The 18,485-nt window shown below is 48.5% G+C and overlaps 1 protein-coding gene across 3 annotated transcripts in view; it reads right to left on the bottom strand.

Moving 5' to 3' along the window:
• STRN3 (striatin 3) overlaps window positions 1-18,485 on the bottom strand; it is a 1,097,014-nt gene that overhangs the window by 617,045 nt on the left and 461,484 nt on the right. For all 3 annotated transcript variants that reach the window (XM_086936977.1, XM_086936979.1, XM_086936980.1), the window contains exon 6: window positions 8,957-9,080. In XM_086936977.1, coding sequence (XP_086793103.1) covers window positions 8,957-9,080 — 124 coding nt within the window. The remainder of the gene's footprint in view (window positions 1-8,956; window positions 9,081-18,485) is intronic.

Genomic DNA, 18,485 nt, shown 5'->3' with positions numbered 1-18,485 from the left:
ACACGAGTCTGACCTCCTGCTGCTGGGAGTCCTTCCAGCGAGGAGAGCTTGGACAAAGGGTTTCCTGTCAGGGGCGGTGTTCGCACCATCCCAGACAGGGTTTTGTGTATCCTGGGTAGGCAGGGCTTTGCAAGAAGGTGACTGCGGAGTGGCACCCCGGTGCTCACTACGCATCTGCCGGCTTGAACCAGTTCCAGGGGAGCGCAGCCCCTGACCTGGGGAAAGCACGGCAGGGGAGAGGGGTGTAACTGCCCCCCTTCCTGGTCCCACCCCTAGGGCAGGACCTAATCATGTACCCACCCCTTTCTTTAGGATAAAGGCAGGAGCGGGGACCCTTCCAAATTAGATCATCTTTGAATCAAGAACTACTTTCTACGAAAGGACATTCGAGACTCTTCTCAAGATTGCTCCCTTGTGGCTAAGGAGTAGTCACCCTGCATCCGCAGGCACCATCTAAGAACTCTGCGGTTTGCTGCAAGTCCTTCCTCAGGAATCCGACGACCCAGCTCGACGAGAACCGGCTTCCCTGGCACCTCTGACCTCTACCCACATCGTCAGCTCAGCTGAGATCTGTGGGTGCGACGAGACCTCGAGGGACCGGCCATCATCAAAACCTGCACACTTTCTTAAACCAGCACGATCACCGAAGGAATCCTCTGGTGAGTGCTCTGGGGTCCGAGAAGCCCCGACCCTGAGCAGCCCCAGCATCGAAGTGCAGTCTCCCAGCATCTCCACAATCTGCGTGGGGCCCTTCTGCTTTGCCGCTCAGCACGTTGTCTGGTTACTAGCCGCTGGCTTGTGACCTCCTTGACGACATCCGACAACCAACGCTGTTGGTCTGGTTGCTCCAGACCGGCCTTTGTTCCCTTTTACGAGAGGAGCACCCCGGACCCTCCTGGTCCACTCAAGACGCCATTTTAGGCCCACCACGTGGCCCTGAAATCTGCCAAGGCTTGTTGCCCCAATCCTGGGCCCAGCGACGCCGACAGCATCAAACTTCGTGGGACAGCTCGCACCTCCATCCTGGTCGCCGACGCCGCCTCCTGGTCCGTGAGACTGCAGAGCCTAGCGTCGCCCACTCACCTAGTCGAGGTGACGGCCATCCGGTGCCCTCCTGGTACCCTCTGACTACTGGCTAGTAGTACGAACTTGGTCCCCTCTGCTTTCAGGTATCATCTATCACTGATCCAGGCTTGGATCTCTACGAACTATTCTTCCCTGGTCGCCGGCCAGCAACTCCTTCCTTCCGGCTCCTGGTTTGTCAGCGAAGACCCCCGACGCCTGTAAGACTTGTGCAGCCGCAGCCCTTGTGGCTAGGTAACTTCGGCATTTCGGTGCCCGCATAGCCTCCTTACTTAAGGGTCCCGAGTCCCTCGCTTCGGACTTGCCTTATCGGGTCCACCCGAGACCTCTAAACTTTCCGTGCCCTCGGGCACTTGTATTGATTGTGCACTTGAAGTATTTTCCTAAGAGTTTTGTTCTGTGCTTAGTACCCTGTCCTCATAAAGAGTACAGGGCTGTTGTGATTCTAATAAATATACTGTTTATTTTCATAACACTTGTGTGGTGTCCTTTCACTTGGTGTTCAAGGGGTATGTGATGGTATAACAGCTGGCTTAACACGCCCTCTAGAGTTTAGCCCGAAGACTGCTCATATCCACGCTACTAGGATAGCTGGTCTAAGGTTGACTTACAACCAATCACCATAAGGGTCGTTTGGACCGATGCATAGTGGTCGCTAGAATAGTGAACACTGCATATCAGGCCAACTTCTCACAGGGAGCACTTGCTGTAGTAGGATCATATGGAAGTGCTCCGACAGAATGTATCGATTTAGGGGTCTCAGGTCCAATATTGGTCTGAGGGAACCGTCCTTCTTGGAAATAAGGAAATATAGGGAGTATACTCCTGTCCATTGGTGTTGGAAAGGGACTGGCTCAATAGCCCCCTTTTCCAGCATGATTTCACCTCTTGTTGTAGTAGGGTGATGTGTTCTTTGAACATAGGACGGTGTCTGGGTGGTATGTTTGGCGGAGTAGAAGTGAGTTCTAGGCAATAACCATACTGGATAATTTGTCTCACCCACCTGTCCGTGGTAATTGCGCTCCAGACAGGTAGGAATTGTTGGAGTCTGCCTCCGACCGGTGTTGGGTGGTCTGGAGGTAGCGTGATGAAGTCACTGTTTTGTGGCAGTGGAGGCTCTGGTGTTATTGCCTCCACGCCCTCTTCCCTTGTTATTGTTGCCCCTATAACCTCCTTTGTTGGAGTTCTTGTTGAAGGAACCTTGGGTGGTGCCTTTTTATGTAAATTATGTCTGTGAAGTATTGCCCCGTGTAGCTGCTCTGTATGAGGAGCGTCGAAAGGAACCTCTGTGCTGTTGAAACTGCAATGCACCCATTGATTTTGCAGTTTCTGTATCCTTTTTCATTTTGTCTAAAATGGTGTCGACTGCGGGGCCATAAAGGAAGTCTTGATTGACTGGTTGGTTAAGAATGGTGGACTGCACCTCGTTCTTAAAGCCCGAAATACGCAGCCATGCGTGTCGTCATAGTAAAACGCTAGTGTTAATGGACCTGGCTTCAGTGTCAGCTGTGTCAAGCGCACATTTGATGGAGGAGTTTGTAATACATTTTCCCTCCTGTATGAGGTCATTGGCGTGGGCTTTGAAAGGGTCAGGCAGGTGTTGCATTAAGGCTTCAAGCTGGTCATAGTGTGCTCTGTCATAACGAGCTAGAAGGGCTTGTGTATTTGCAATTCTCCATGAATTGGAGGCCTGTGATGCGACCCTTTTAATTGAGGCCTCTAGTATTTTGGACTCTTTATCAGGAGGAGGAGCCTCTCCTGTTGTCTGTGAGTTGGCCCTTTTGCGTGCATTAGCCACTACCAGTGAGTCTAATGGTAACTGACCTCTAATATAAGTAGGGTCTGTAGGGGCTGCTCTATATTTCTTTTCAATCCTGGGATTGATTACGCGTGCCCTGGCTGTATCTTTAAATATATCAGGTGTGTGTTTTAATACCCCCTTTAGCATAGGAAGGGTCCTGACATTTTTCTCAGAAGTAGGGAATGTGTCAAATAAAAAGTCTTCGTCTATAGGGTAATTGTGCATGTCTACGTTGTGGTACTGCGCTGCCCTATCAATTAGCTGGTTGAAGACAATGGTGTCGTCAGTAGGTGACGGCTTTGTTGGATATGAGGAGATGTCAGGGATGGGATGCGTGTCATATGGATCAGTTGGCTCTGCCCATGGTTCATTTTGAGGGTTAGGATCCTCTGGGTAGTTCTAATCATATTGAGGATCTTCCCCTTTGTCGCCCTCATTGTCCCCAGACTGAGAAGGAGAGTAAGGAGCAAAAGGCGTAGTAGGCATAGTGGGATAGAAAGTAATGAAGGGTCTAGAGGGAGAAGTCCCGAAGTCCTTCTTCTTTAGAGGAATGGGGGAATGAGAGCCTGTGTCCAATGGTCTCTTCTTTCTGTGTAGGATTGTGACTTTACCAGTCTCAGGATTTATATATATTTTGGCTGGTCTTCTAATGGATCTGGATGGAAGAATTTTTCTTCCACTGTCCGTGGCTGTGTCTGACTTCTTTGGCTTAGTCTGTTGTGGATCGACTATTGCTTCCGGGTCGATAACCTCTTTTGGTTCAACGACTTTCGGTGCCTTATTGCTTTTACTCGGCTCGGACCCTTTGTTCGGGTCGACGAGTGATTGCGGATCGACCGGGTCTTTAGGGTTGATACACTTCTTGTGCTCGACAGACTTTGTCGAGTCGATGGCTTTTTTTGGATCAACCGGTCTTTTTGGAGCACTTGTCTTTGGTTCGATAGCCTTCTCCGGCTGGACCACAGGCTTCGGTACGGCGCCCTTTGCGTCAGCGACCTTTTTCGCCTCGACTGCCTTTGGCAGAGCAGCCTTTTTTGGCTCGACGGCCTTCTTCGGGTCGGCGCCCTTTGGATCAGCGGCCTTCTTTGGCTCGACGGCCTTCTTCGGTTCGGCGCTTTTTGGCTCGACTGCCTTCTTTGGTTGGGCGGCTTTTGGCTCGACGACCTTTTTGGGTTCTAGAACCTTCTTAGGGATAACGTTTCTCGGCCCTGGGGTCTCTGAAGGCTTAGTCTTTGGTTTCGGAGCCGAGCCAGGCGGCAGGGCTACTGAATGTTTCTTTGGATCTTGGCTAAGGCCTTTAGGCGATGCCTCGACCGGAGCCTTTGGTAACGGGGTAATCTGTGTCGGGGGCAGTGTACTCACAATTTGCCCCGTGGGATTTTGTCATCGGAGTCCGAGTGGTCCTCGACGGTGACTATCTCTAGGTCCGAATCTGCTGCTTCTGGAAGTTCTTGGTCATCATCGAAGAAGTTGTCTGGTTCCGGAGCCTGTCGCTGCATCTCTTGCCTAGCGGCCCGTCTAATCCCGATGGTTTTCTTCGAACGGAATTGGGCACAGGCTGGGCAGGGTTCTTCCCTATGGTTTGGTGATAGGCACTTGTTGCATACTGAGTGTTTGTCAGTGTGCGGGAACTTGGAACGGCATTGTGGGCACCTTTTGAATGGACTCCTTTCCATCGACAGCAGGCCCATGTGGCGTCGAAAAGGCCCAACGGCCCGCGTCGACGACCGGTCTGAGATGGAAAGTTCGATTGAGTCAATAAGTACCAAGTGAGAACATTACCGTCCAAGGCGTTTTGGCCTTTAGAAAAGTTTAGTTTCGATTCCGAAGTTGGAGTGTAGGAATAACATCCGAACCCAATAGCGGAAAAAAACAATCTGAGGATGGAGAAGATGCCCATGGGCACTGTAGTCCAGGGGAGGAGTCACCTATCTCGTGATACTTCGAAGACTCTTCCAGGACAACAAGGTGCAATCATCCGGACCCAACACTAGGCAGCGATCTATGCACAGATATGAATTCAGCAGCCCACATGCCTCGAACACTCAGTCTCCAATGGCACATTTCTGACGTCATGATATAAATATAATGTGTTGGTTGCTTGAGTTGCTAAAGTGTTGGATTAGAGCTTTCAACAGCAGCGATTCCTCCAGGAACCCACAGAGTAGGGTTTTGAGTGCATTCTGTAATATAAAAACTCGTCCAGGGGGTTGGGTACACCATCGTCTGTGTCTAACGTTCAAGAGTCCTACCACAAGCAAATCACCTAAATTAGATACTCAACATCTTCTGCTGTCATTTAGCTTTTGGTTGAGATAACAACCGGAGCCAGGGGTGCTCTTTTCCTGGCATATCATGGTCACAATAACACTCGCCAAAGCTATATGTCCTCAAGCATTTGAATTACATCACACCAAGACCATTCCCCACCTAGGCAGCCCGCTGGGGCATACATCATGAGTGGGCACTGTTTCACTGGCTCAGCCTCTACTGCTAAATAGGAGAACTCCCCAGGTCCTCAAATGTCCAAGGCTTCTAAGGGCAATATGAAAATATAGTACGAGGTCCAGGACTACAACGTTTTTTGTATATCATAAAGAACCTCAAATAAAAGCCCATGCTTCTTTGAGCGCTTAGAATTGCCCCTTTGCGTATCATGGTGGTTATCTGAGACAACAGTTCCTTTAAGTGGGATGGGGCTGGTCCTCAATTTGGCATGTTTGGTGGACTCTGTTGAAACTCCAAGGTGTGGCCCTTGGAGCCTATGTCGAGGACCCATTTGTCTGATGTTCTTTTTGACCATTGGGGAAGAAAACTGGTCATTTTCCCCCCAAATCCACCACAACATGCCAGTCCCTAACACAAAATACCATTCCACATTAACTTCACAACACACAATCTCACTCTACATAATTCCACAACAGTTAACACCACTTAATTACTATCCGCTTACTCCACAGCAAACCATGCCACATATTTACACTACACAATTCTACTCCAAACAATTCCACAACAAACAATTCCAATACAAGCCATCTCTACATCACACCTACACCAACACTGATTCTCTATCCCACACAACAACTAGCCCTCATCTTCCCTCACACTCCCACTACCCCTTCCTTCTGTTCTCGCAATTCCACTGACCCCTCTCATCCCTGCCTCACACTCCCCATCTTCTCCCTATACTGCCTGCTCAGACATGCTAATTACCTGTACCTCCTTGCGCATTGCACTGTTCCATCTCTAGCTCCCCGCCTCCTCTTCCACTCGTCGTTCTCTCTCACACACCGCTCGCACACTCTTCCCGCGTCTCTCATTGATTCGTTAAAAAGGAAGGGTCGCCTGGTGCCGGGCGATGACGCCTGGCCACGTTTTCATCCACAGGAACCCCTGTGGCTGGTCTAGACCAGGTGCCCATCAAAACATCCGTCAAGGCCTCATTGAATGGAAGCAGAGGTTCCATAGAACTTGTCGCCAGCTGAAGCACTTCAGTAAGGAAGTTAGTCTTAAGAGTGACAGTAGGCAGATCAAGGTCAAGGGCCTCAGTTGCTCTACGGAGCACCACAGTATAAGTGACGCCTTCCTCCATGACCGTGGGAGGATACAAAAAGCCGGGCTCAGAGGAGAGCTCAAGGCCACCTGCATTCTCTGATTCCTCCGCCCACTCCTGTTCTGACTTGTAATGTAATGTAATGTGTGTATACTTGTAAAGCGCACTATCACCTAGAAGGTATCTTGGCGCTGTATACCGCTGTGGAACCCTTCCTGGCTATCCCTGTGAGATCCCCCTTACTGGGCACCTCCAAGGTGAGGCCAGGCATCCTAGCGCTTTCGGGGCCATTGTGGATATTAACACCTTGACTGCTAAGGCAATTCCCGCTGGGTGCTGACATCATTTGAATACCATTGTTCATGACGAGCTCAGCTCGTCATAAGCACACGACCAGTGTACTGCATGACGAGCTGAGCTTGTCATGAGCAGCGAAGGGGTTAAGCAAGCTATTGCCCAGAGTTGCAGAGTGGGACCAATGATTAGAGTAGGCACCTAGGCGAGAATTATCGAGTCCGTGGACATTGAGCCCAAGACCCTGCTGCGTCGGGAATTGAACCCTGGTACCGGGCCAGACCTCTGCCTCAGGGTCTGCCGCTCTAATCGGTGAGCCACACTTCTCCACTGCCGTGCAAGAGGGTCTTCAGACCTCTCCCAGTCATCCCCCTCCTCCAAGGCCCGAGGCACAGGCTGCTGCGGTGGGTGAGGAACAGGGGAATACAAATGGTTCAATGGCAACGGTCGGTGTGATCCAGTTTCATGTCCCAATTAGGGTTCCAAGCCGGAGCAAAATTGTCCTGACACCTGGGCAAGGGTGGAGGTGGGACGAACGGGAGCCATTACGGCGCTGGGAACGAAGACGCCGGGGGCGGAGCCGCCGGCGGAGGACCTTACGGCACCAGAGCCAGAGACGCCGGCGGGTGACCTAGCGGTGGCCGAGCCGGTTGCAAGCAAGGGCCCTCAACTGGGACCGAACACGCGCCAGCAGGAGCCCTAGGCCTGAAAAGGTGGTACATGGCGGCAAGAAATTCTTGCACCTGGGCTGGAGTTGCCGACCGAAATGGATATGGCAGGTAGGCCGTGGAACTCCCAGGCTCCAACGGAGCCACGGGGGGAAGAACCCCTGGCCCCCTCGTCCGGAGACCGACGGAGGGACACCGGAGAGTGTAAACGTTTTTTTGTCTTTTTCTTGTGACTTCTCTTACCCGATTCCGAGGTCCAGAAAGTCGGAATATGACCGGGAGTCATGGTCACGCTCCAGACAGTAGAGACAAACGCCATGAGGGTCGGCCACCGACATCGTACGGCGACAGGCCCCGCAGGATTTATACCCAGTCAAAAAGTGAATAGGATCTGCGCTTGCTGGCGCACAAAAGGAAAGAACTGACGTCAGCAAGCATGGGTGGCGCCTAAGTAGTCTCTGTGACGTCATCTCGGCGCTTACAGCGCAAGCAACAGACGCGGAGCCGCACAACGACACCTACCAACGCGCAAGGGTACTGCTGACAAAAAACTTTTTCGGATCCAGTCGGACGCCTGGGGATATTCTACGGTAAGGAATCTATCACTAACGTGTCTCTTTCAGATGTTGCCTTTCTCTCACCCTCAATGTCTTCAGGGTGAAGACGGAGCAGGGGTTACAGTCGTCGCTCTGAAAATCCAGCGGCAGGCACAGGTTGCAGACCGGGTGCTGATCCGTCTATGCGTACTTGCATTGACAGTTCTTGCAAAACATGAATGGTGCCTTGTCCATTACCGCGCACAGGGAGCCCCCTGCATGCGCATTCTCCGATCGCCGAAAATCTTGTTTTTTGACCCTTCATCGAACTCAGGTCGTCTTGGGTTGAAACTTGAAAAAACGTCCTACCACTGTTTTTGTTTTTCCTTTATTTTCGTCGATTCTTCTCTCCAATCTTGGGAGCTCCTTCTGTTTTGATCCAGACCAAACAGTGGAAAAAAAGAATCTGAAGATGGCGACCAAAGGTGGGAGCTTCTGGAGAAAGTACGTCACCGTCACAGAAGGACACCAAATGGTGGTACCTTGACGCCCAACAACAAAAAATTAAGAAATACATAATTCCGGACCCAACCACTAGATTGCGGAATAATGCACAGCATGTGAATCCAGAAAAGATTCATGCTACAAAATGGCGATCTCCTAAAGGCGAATTAATGCTTCACCCATGATCCACAGCATGGGCAGGCAGACACAAACTCCACTTCTAAACTCTTCCTCCATTTCTGTACAACATGCTAACTGAATTAATAACTTGACAGTCAAATGTATTACAAGTCATATTTTGGTTAATATATATATAATAAGATTTTAAAACACCTAATTAAAAAAGTAGAGACATGATCATGTAACTAAAAAGCTCAGCAAGCAAATCGTGAAAGTGAAGCACAGAACAGTTGAATATAGAACTGAGAGAGGGATTAGCAAGAACTTTCCTAAGAACTAAGTTGAAGTAGAAATTCAGTGAAGTCACGTTAAAACTACAATAGAGAAAGGGAATTACTTTATGTTTTTTATTCATAGGATGCTTATCTTTCCCATCACGAAGGTCCTCAATCATGTCTTCCTGATCCTCTTCATCGCTATCTTCTGCATCTTCAATGAAATTAAACACATCACCAGAGTGCCTAAACAAAGGAAAAAAAGGACTTTGGCATCAAACAAGCTAAGATCTAATAGGTTCGCTCTTCAGCGGTCTGCATTTTTAGAAAAAACTTCTTGTTCTTGGTATTTAACAAGTATAGGAATCCGCACCCAATTTTTAACCTACAGCTAACTCCCGGTTTTTATGCTAGAACTATTCCTTTATGGCAGAGAGAATCTTTCCAAGAGGCTTCTGGTATGCTCACCAGAAGTTATGCCTAGGTTTAAAAACCAGCCACAATAACTGAGAAGAACAATAGTTACTTACCTGTAATCTGTGGTTCTCAAGTATTGGGGTCTTTCATAGATTCACATGCCTGAATCATTCCCCGTTGTCGGAGTGGGAGTCCCACGGTACATAAAAAAGCAGTAATATGCGCATAATAACCAAAAAACCTTGGTAACATAAATCCAGGAAGTAAAGTAACCCGAAGCTACAAGGAAAAACTTCCACACCTATGACTATCATAGTCATTATATACAGTCCAAACTGCAGGCAATCAGGCAACAGCACCCCCCAGATTTCTCTCCCCAGAGGCTTAAGCTTTCATATTTTCTCGCACAAGAGTGAACCAAAAGATAAGAGCATAAACCAACCTCTGAGGGGAGGTGGGCGGGTTGCATGTGAATCTATGAAAGACACCATTACTGGAGAACCACAGATTACAGGTAAGTAGCTATTGTTCTTCTCCAGTATTGAGGTGTCTTTCATAGATTCACATGCCTGAATCAGAGTGGATAGAGTACAGTAACATAATGCTCGTAAGACGCTCTTTGTATCATAGTATATATATATTGTGGGACTATATTGCACAATTATTGCATAGTGTCGTATTTCGCTGTATGTTGACTTGAAGAATGATTTTTTATTTGATATACACACTATTTGCTAAATGTAAAAATTCCGTATGTAGCACCACACTCCTACAGATAGGAGTAGTATGTCTTTCATTTCTATGACACTCTGACATCATGTGACTGGGCGGGCTGATTGGGTGTGCACTGCATTATAAAATTAAAAAATTCTAACTGGCTCACTTGCATGTGAACAAGGGCTTTTCAAGCCCAAAACGCGTAGTGCCCTCTTGCCTACTGACAATTTTGCAATAAAGAACCTGTGAAGCGCATTTGGTGGTCCGTCTCCTCTGTTACCTCGCTGATCTGACTCCCGTCTGACTCAGGAGTGCTGTTTGGAGTTTCCGCAAATATATATATATATTATATATATATATATATATATATATATATATATATATATATATATATATATATATATATATATATATATATATATATATATATAGATATATAAATACATAAATCATGCAATAGAATACCAATAATGTCATAATCCTCCTGCATAAATACATTTGTGCTTAACATATGCAGAACAATTTTAAGACATAGAATAAGTAAGTCAATAAGCGTCTAAGAAAGAGCATAGTGGAGGAGGGAAAACAGAGGCTCACCTTATTTAAAAAGATTGCGGAGAACAGCTTGTCCCACTGACATATCTGCATCACTTGAAGCCTCCAAACAGTAGTGTTTGGTAAAGGTGTGATTGTTGGACCAAGTTGCTGCTCTACAGATTTGATGAAGAGGCACACCGGCAAAGAGAGCGGTAGATGAGGAGATTGCTCTCGTAGAATGCGCTTTTGGGGTTGTCTGCAAAGGTCTTCCCGCCTGTTAATGGCAAAGACAAATCACAGCAGAAATCCAACGAGCTATGGTCTGTTTGGATACTGAATATCCTTAATGTAACCTCCCATAGGCCACAAACAGTTGGTCCGATTTACGGATTGTTGCAGTCCGTTTAAATAGAACTTGAGACATCTTCTGATGTCAAGGGAATGTAAGGCTCTTTCCGCAGGTGTTAGCGGATTTGGAAAGAATGTTTTCAAAATGATTGGCTCGTTAAGGTGAAAGTCCGCAGGCACTTTTGGCATGAAGCTGGGATTGGTGCATAGCACTACTGAATTTGAGGTGAATTGAAGAAAAGGTGGCTTGACAGTGAATGCTTGAATGTCACTGACTCTCCTTGCTGATGTTAGAGCCAATATTAATGAAACTTTCCACGAAAGGAACTTTGAATCCACTTTATGAATAGGCTCAAAGGGGTGCCGCATAAGTTGTGCAAGCACCACATTAAGATGCCAGGATGGAGGTGGATGCCGAATAGGGGGAAACATCCAAAACAATCACTTGAAGACCTGCTGAATGACTAGTTGAATACAGAGAATTGGATCCATCCTGCCGAAACCTTGAAATAGCTGCCAAGAACACTTTCAAAGTGGAATGGGATAGGCCCGATCTTGCCAAGTGAAGAAAGAACGGTAAAATATGTTCTGGTTTTGCATGAATCGGATGTATATTGGCAGATTGACACCACATGCAAAATCTCTTCCATTTGAGCTTGTATGTTTTAACAGTAGAAGGCGCTCGAGCATTGGCTAAAACTTCCTGACAGTCCGCAGGAATATTTAGGTGTGCGAATTCAAGGTGTTCAGGAGCCAGGCTGCTAATCTCAAAGATGCAGGGTCCGGGAGACAGATCTGTCCATTCTGGATGGACAGAAGGTTTGGTATTGGTTGAAACTGAATGGGATCGCCCTCAGAGAAGGAGAAGTTTGGTGTACCAGAACTGGAGACGCCATCTGGGAGCAATGAGAATCAGGCGGCAAGTTTGTTTCTTCATCTTGCGGAGAACTCAGGGAACCAACAGAATCGGAGGAAAAGCGTAGGCATATATCTGCGACCAATTCGTCGAAAACTCATTCCCCCATGAGTCGTTGTGGGGAACCTAACTTGCAACGGATGGGCATTTGCGGTTCTGACTGGTCGCAAACAGGTCCAGATCGGGATGACCCCACTCCCGAAAGACTCAATTCAAAGTTGGTTGATTCAGCTCCCACTCGTGATTAGATATTGTTGATCTGCTGAGGGAATCCGCTAGGACATTGGAGACTCCTGGACCATAAATAGCTGAAAGGCTGATCTTGTGACGAATCGCCCAGTCCCAGATCTCTAGGGCTTGTTGAGAGAGAAGGGCCGACTTCGTCCCTCCCTGCTTGTTCAAGTAATGCATACTTGTAGTGTTGTCTGTCCGAATTAGTACTAAGGCTCCCAGAATGACGGTTCGAAAGGACGTCAGGGCCAAGAAAATGGCTCGCAACTCCAGAAGGTTGATATGCCACTTCTTTTGTTGGACGTTCCACTTGCCGTTGACAGTCATCCCTTGAAGGCGTGCCCCCCCCCCCCCATCCCTCGAGGGAAGCGTCTGTGGTTATAGTGAAATTTGGCACTTTTTACATTCTTTACTTGAGTCCACCAAAAAAAGGCTTCTCACGTCCGAGGAATGATGTGAATGACATCGTCGAACGACCCCGAATTCTGCAACCATTGGAGGTTGAGCTCTTCTTGCAAGGGCCTCATTCTGAGACAGCAGTTGGGTATCAAAGGGGTGCAGGAAGAAATCATCCCAGAAAAGACTTGAATAGTCAGACTGACCTTTTTGATTGCAATAGGCGAGCTAGCTTACAGATCCTGTGTTGTCTTTCTTTTGAGACAAAAGCCTACGTTGATGGAGAGACCCACAGATTGGAACAGTGAAAGACATCTCTGAGCATATGTGCGCTTGCGGTAGGAAAGGAATTCACCTTGATAAGGCAGTCGTCCAAGTATGGGAAGATTTGAATTCCTTCCAGACGAAGGTGTGTCCCCACCGGTGCTAGGACCTTTGTAAACACACGGGGTGCTGACCGTAGTCCAAAAGAAAGGACTCTGAATTGAAAGTCCCTGCCAGCCACTCTGAACCGTAAGAATTTTCTGTGTCTGGGTAGAATCGGCACATGAAAATAAGCATCTTGGATGCCGAGGGTGACCATGTGATCCCCTGTAGAAAGGAGTTGAAGGATTTCTTGAAGTGTTAACATTCAGAAGGATAATTTTTTCAGGTATTTGTTGAGGGCACGAAGATCGAGAATGGGGCGCCATTCTCCCGACTTTTTCATTATCAGGAAAAATCTCGAATAACATTCTCTTCCTCTTTGTAAATGAGGGACCTTTCCGATCACTCCTTTTCCAATCATCAAATGTATTTAGGGATAAAGGTCCTTGAGATGAGCAGCGAGGTGGGCCTTTGGGAGGAGAGTTTGGAGGAATCGTTATGAACTCTAAAACATGGCCTTTGCCCACTATGTCCAGAACCCACTTGTCTGATGTGATAGCGGACTAGTTAGAGTAAAATTGGAATATTCTTCCTCCAACTTTTAACTGGGTTGTGAGAAGTTGGCCTGATATTCAGTGTTCACTATTCTAGTGATCACTATGTATCAGTCCAAACAACCCTTATGGTGATTGGTTGTAAGTCAACCGATAGACCAGCTATCCTAGTAGCATGGACAAGAGCAGTCTTCGGGCTAAACTCTAGAGGGCGTGTTAAGCCAGCTGTTATACCATCACATATACCCCTTGAACACCAAGTGAAAGGACACCACACAAGTTGTTATGAAAATAAACAGTGTATTTATTTAGATCACAACAGCCCTGTACTCTTTATGAGGACAGGGTACTAAGCACGCAACAAAACTCTTACGAAAATACTTTAAGTTGCACAATTTACACAAATGCCCGAGGGGCGCGAAAAACCATATACTATGAAAGTGGAATGCGAAATTACTAGCAGGTAAGTACTGGACTAATAGGCTTTGGAATCGCTAGGACTACGTTACTGAACCTTCAGATTACAAGTAGGAGGCCTAGGGGACTCGGGTGCAGAGTGTGCACTCTCACGCGGGATGCGGGACAAAGTCTATGGGAGCTAGTAAAGGCAAAGTTAGTGTTCTCGGGCGAACCCGATAAGGTAGGTTAGAAACGAAAGTGGATCTGGGCCCTTGGATAGTGAGGCTATGCTGGGGCACCGAAATGCCGAAGTTACCTCGCCCAGGGGCTGCGGCTGCATAGGTCTGAAAGGACGTCGGGAATCCTCGTTGAAGAACCAGGAGCCTGAAGAAAGAGATACTGGCAGGCGACCAGTGAAGATTGTTCGGTGGATCCAAGCCTGGATCGAAGATGGAAGACACCTGAAAGCAGAGGGGACCACGTTCTTGACCACTAGCCAGTGATCAGATGGCACCAGGAGGGCACCGGATGGTAGTCACCTCGACCAGGTGAGTGGGCGACGCTGGGCTCTGCAGTCTCACGAACCAGGGGGCGTTGTCGGCGACCAGGATGGAGGTGCGAGCTGTCCCACGATGGTTGATGCTGTCGACGTCGCTGGACCCAGGATTGGGGCAACAAGTCTTGTCAAATTCAAGCCCACGCGGTGGACCTAAAATGGCATCTGGAGTGGACCAGGAGGGTCCGGGGTGCTCCTCTTTTGGAAGGGAGCAAGGGCCAGTCTGGAGCAACCAGACCAGCAGTGTTGTCGTCGTTGATCATCGTCGGGAAGGCCACAAGCCAGAGGGCTAGTAGCTAGACAACGCGGTGAGCAGCAAAAAGCAGAAGGGCCCCACGCAGATCGTGGAGATGCTGGGGGGCTGGACTTCGGTGCTGGAGCTGCTCAGGGTCGGGGCTTCTCGGACCCCAAAGCACTCACCAGAGGATCCCTCGGCGGTCGTGCTGGATCGAAGTCGTGCAGTTCTGATGATGGCTGGTCCCTCGAGGTCTCGTCGCACCTACGGTTCTCAGCTTAGCTGTAGAGGTAGGTAGAGGTCAGATGTGCCAGGGAAGCCGGGTCTCGTCGAGCTGGTCAGTCGGATTCCGGAGGAAGGACGTGCAGCAAACCGCAGAGTTCTTAGATGGTGCCTGCGGATGCAAGGTGACTACTCCTTAGTCACAAGGGAGAAATCTTGAGAAGAAGTCGAGAGTTCCTTTCGTAGAAAGTAGTTTCTTGATTCAAAGATGATCTAATTTGGAAGGGTCCCCGCTCCTGCCTTTATCCTAAAGAAAGGGGTGGGTACGTGACTAGGTCCTGCCCAGGGGTGGGACCAGGAAGGGGGGTGGTTACACCCCTCTCCCATGCCGGACTTTCCCAAGGCCAGGGGCTGGTGTGCCCCTGGAACTAGTTCTAGCCGGCAGATCTGTAGTGAGCACAGGGGTGCCACTTGCAGACACCTTCCTGTAAAGCCCTGCCTACCCAGGATACACAAAACCCTGTCTGGGATGGTGCTAGCACCGCCCCTGACAGGAAACCCTTTGTCCAAGCTCCCCTTGCTGGAAGGACTCCCAGCTGCAGGGGGTCAGACTCGTGTCTGTGGTGGCAGCATCCATTTTGTGATGCTGAGGCTTGAGTTAACTTTAACCGGGGTTCACAGTTACATACATGCCGTGTCCCTCTACAAGGGTGGAATGCTAACCCCGTCGCCAGAATTGGCGAGGGGTTGGTATTCCAATTCGTATGACACCTTACTCGACATGTTTTGATAAAGCGATACCAAAGATAGCATTTAACCGCGAGGATTATAATGCACTTAAGAGTATATGGTATGCGTTATCATGGAACAGCTATTGGGACTTGGTTCCGCAAGCTGCAAACGGGCTCAGCTCATGCCAGAGCACCATCTCACACGATTCCAAGCACTCTGCCTTCAGGATTGTCAAGGCCTGCCATAGGAGTGACTGATAGGAATCTGTGTGTCCATCTTTAGGGTTAGATATAGGTATACTATATCTAAAGCAAAGGGTGATTACACCACCTTGCCCTCAGCTGTCGTGCAGCCAGTTGTGTCAGATTTAGATGGCCATCCAGGGGTGGCATAATACATGCTTCAGCCCCTGGTAGGCCCAGGGTACACCTATGCCCTGAGTTACAGGGTCTGATAAGGTGGCCCAGTACCAATTGGATAATGCACCTAAGGTACACATGTCAATTTAGTGAGAGAACAGCTAGGCTGTGGGTCTGATTAGCAGTCCCACAGCCAGAGAAAGTCGTAAACCAGTGAAACAAAAGCAAAAAAATCTGGGTGATCATAGGATTGCAGACCCTACTCTCCTACATGAAGCCCCCCCCCCCAAACTTTGGGACAATAAACTAACCTTGACCAGGTGAGTCTTCTTGCTCTAAGTGGAAATACCTGGAGAGCCCATCTGCATTGCCATGATCAGTGCCAGGTCTATGCTCCACTGTAAAATCCATCCCCTGTAGGGAAATGGACCACCTAAGCAGTTTGGGGTTTTCACCCTTCATCTGATATAGCCATAAGAGGGGTTTATGGTCGGTCTGAATCTTGAAATGAGTGCCAAACAAATATGGCCTCAGTTTCTTCAGGGCCCAAACCACAGCAAAGGCCTCCCTCTCAATAGCTGACCAATTTCTCTCTCGGCGTCAGCCTTCTGCTTATAAAAGCAATGGGCTGGTCATTACCATCAAAATTCAGTTTAGATAGAACAGCTCCCACACCCAACTCAGAAGCATCTGTTTGGACAATGAATGGTTTGGAGTAGTCTGGACTCTTGAGGATAGGTGCTGTGCACATGGCCTGCTTTAGGTCATCGAATGCTTTTTGACAGCCTGCTGTCCACTGAACTTTCTTTAGCATCTTTTTACTTGTCAGGTCATTAAGTGGAGTCACAATTGATCCATAGTTTCTGACAAACTTTCTGTAGTAACCAGTCAGGCCCAAGAAAGCTCGAACCTGACTCTGGGTGGTTGGAGGAGCCCAGTCCCTGATTGACTGTATCTTGCTCTCCAGTGGCTGAACCTGGCCTCCACCTACAATGTGGCATAAGTATACAACCTGTGTCTGCCCTATCGGGCACTTTGTGGCCTTGATAGTGAGACTTGCTGCTTGCATTGCCTCTAACACTTTCCTCAGGTGGACCAGGTGATCCTCCCAGGTGGAGCTAAAGACAGCTATATCATCAAGATATGCTGCACAGAAGTCATCCAGCCCAGTGAGAACATGATTCACCAGCCTTTGGAAGGTGGCAGGTGCATTTTTCAGACAAAGGGCATTACCACAAATTGATAATGTCCACCAGGGGTTGAAAATGCTGTCTTGGGCTTGGCATCCTCAGCTAACCTGATTTGCCAATACCCAGCTGTCAGGTCAAATGTACTTAAGTAGTTGGCAGAAGCCAATCTATCTATAAGTTCATCTGCCCTTGGTATTGGGTGGGCATCAGTCTTAGTGACTGCATTCAGACCTCTGTAGTCTACGCAAAACCTCATCTCTTTCTTACCACCCTGGGTGTGAGGCTTTGGCACTAGAACTACTGGACTAGCCCAAGGGCTATCTGAGGAATCAATGACTCCCAACTCCAACATTTTCTGCACTTCTGTTTTGATGCAGTCTCTAACATGATCAGGCTGCCTGTAGATTTTACTCTTTACTGGCAAGCTGTCACCAGTGTCAACCTCATGGGTACACCAATTGGTTTGACTGGGTGTTAGAGAGAACATATGCCTGAAGGATTGAAGATTTTGTTTGCAATCCTTCTGTTGATGTTCAGAGAGGCTGCCACAAAAGACAACACCATCTACTGATCCATCATCAGGATTCTGAGTGAGCAGGTCTGGGAGAGGGTCACTCTCTTCCTCCTGTCCCTCATCTATGGCCATGAGCAAGCTCATGTCCTTCCTGTCGACATATACTTTGAGCCTGTTCACATGGAGCACCCTGTGGGGGCTCCTGGGAGTCCCAAGGTCCACCAGGTAGGTGACCTCTCCCTTTTGCTCAAGAATTGTGTGGGGCACAGACCATTTGTCTTTGAGTGCTGCTGGGGCCACTGGCTCCAACACCCACACTTTCTGTCCAGGCTGATACGCAGTCAGGACAGCCTTTTGGTCATGCCAAGCTTTTTGGAGTTCTTGGCTGGCCTTAAGGTTTTCAGATGCCTTTTCCATATACTCAGCCATCCTGGAGCGGAGACCAAGTACATAGTCCACTATGCTGGTTGCAGGCTTTTTGAGAGGTCTCTCCCATCCTTCCTTCACCAAACACAGGGGTCCTCTTACAGGATGTCCATACAAAAGTTCAAAAGGGCTGTAGCCAACCCCCTTTTGTGGGACTTCTCTATAAGCAAATAAAAGGCAGGGAATCAGGACATCCCATCTACGCCTGAGCTTTTCAGGTAGTCCATGAATCATCCCTTTTAGGGTCCTGTTGAACCTTTCAACAAGCCCATTGCATTGTGGATGATAGGGTGTAGTGAACTTGTAGTTGACACCACATTCCTTCCACATAGCAGTTAAGTAGCTTGACATGAAGTTTGCACCTCTGTCAGAGACAACCTCCTTAGGGAAGCCCACTCTGGAGAACACTCCAACTAGGGCTCTTGCCACAACAGGTGCCTTAGTGGTCCTAAGGGGAATAGCTTCAGGATACCTCTTGGCATGGTCCACACCACCACCAGTATAAACTTGTGCCCTGATGCTGTCTGGGGTTCCAT

The sequence above is a fragment of the Lissotriton vulgaris genome, chromosome 9 (genome assembly GCF_964263255.1).
Source record: "Lissotriton vulgaris chromosome 9, aLisVul1.2, whole genome shotgun sequence".
Lineage (NCBI taxonomy): Eukaryota > Metazoa > Chordata > Amphibia > Caudata > Salamandridae > Lissotriton > Lissotriton vulgaris.
Note: the sequence above shows the minus strand (reverse complement) of the source record. Positions and strands in the feature narration are given on the sequence as shown.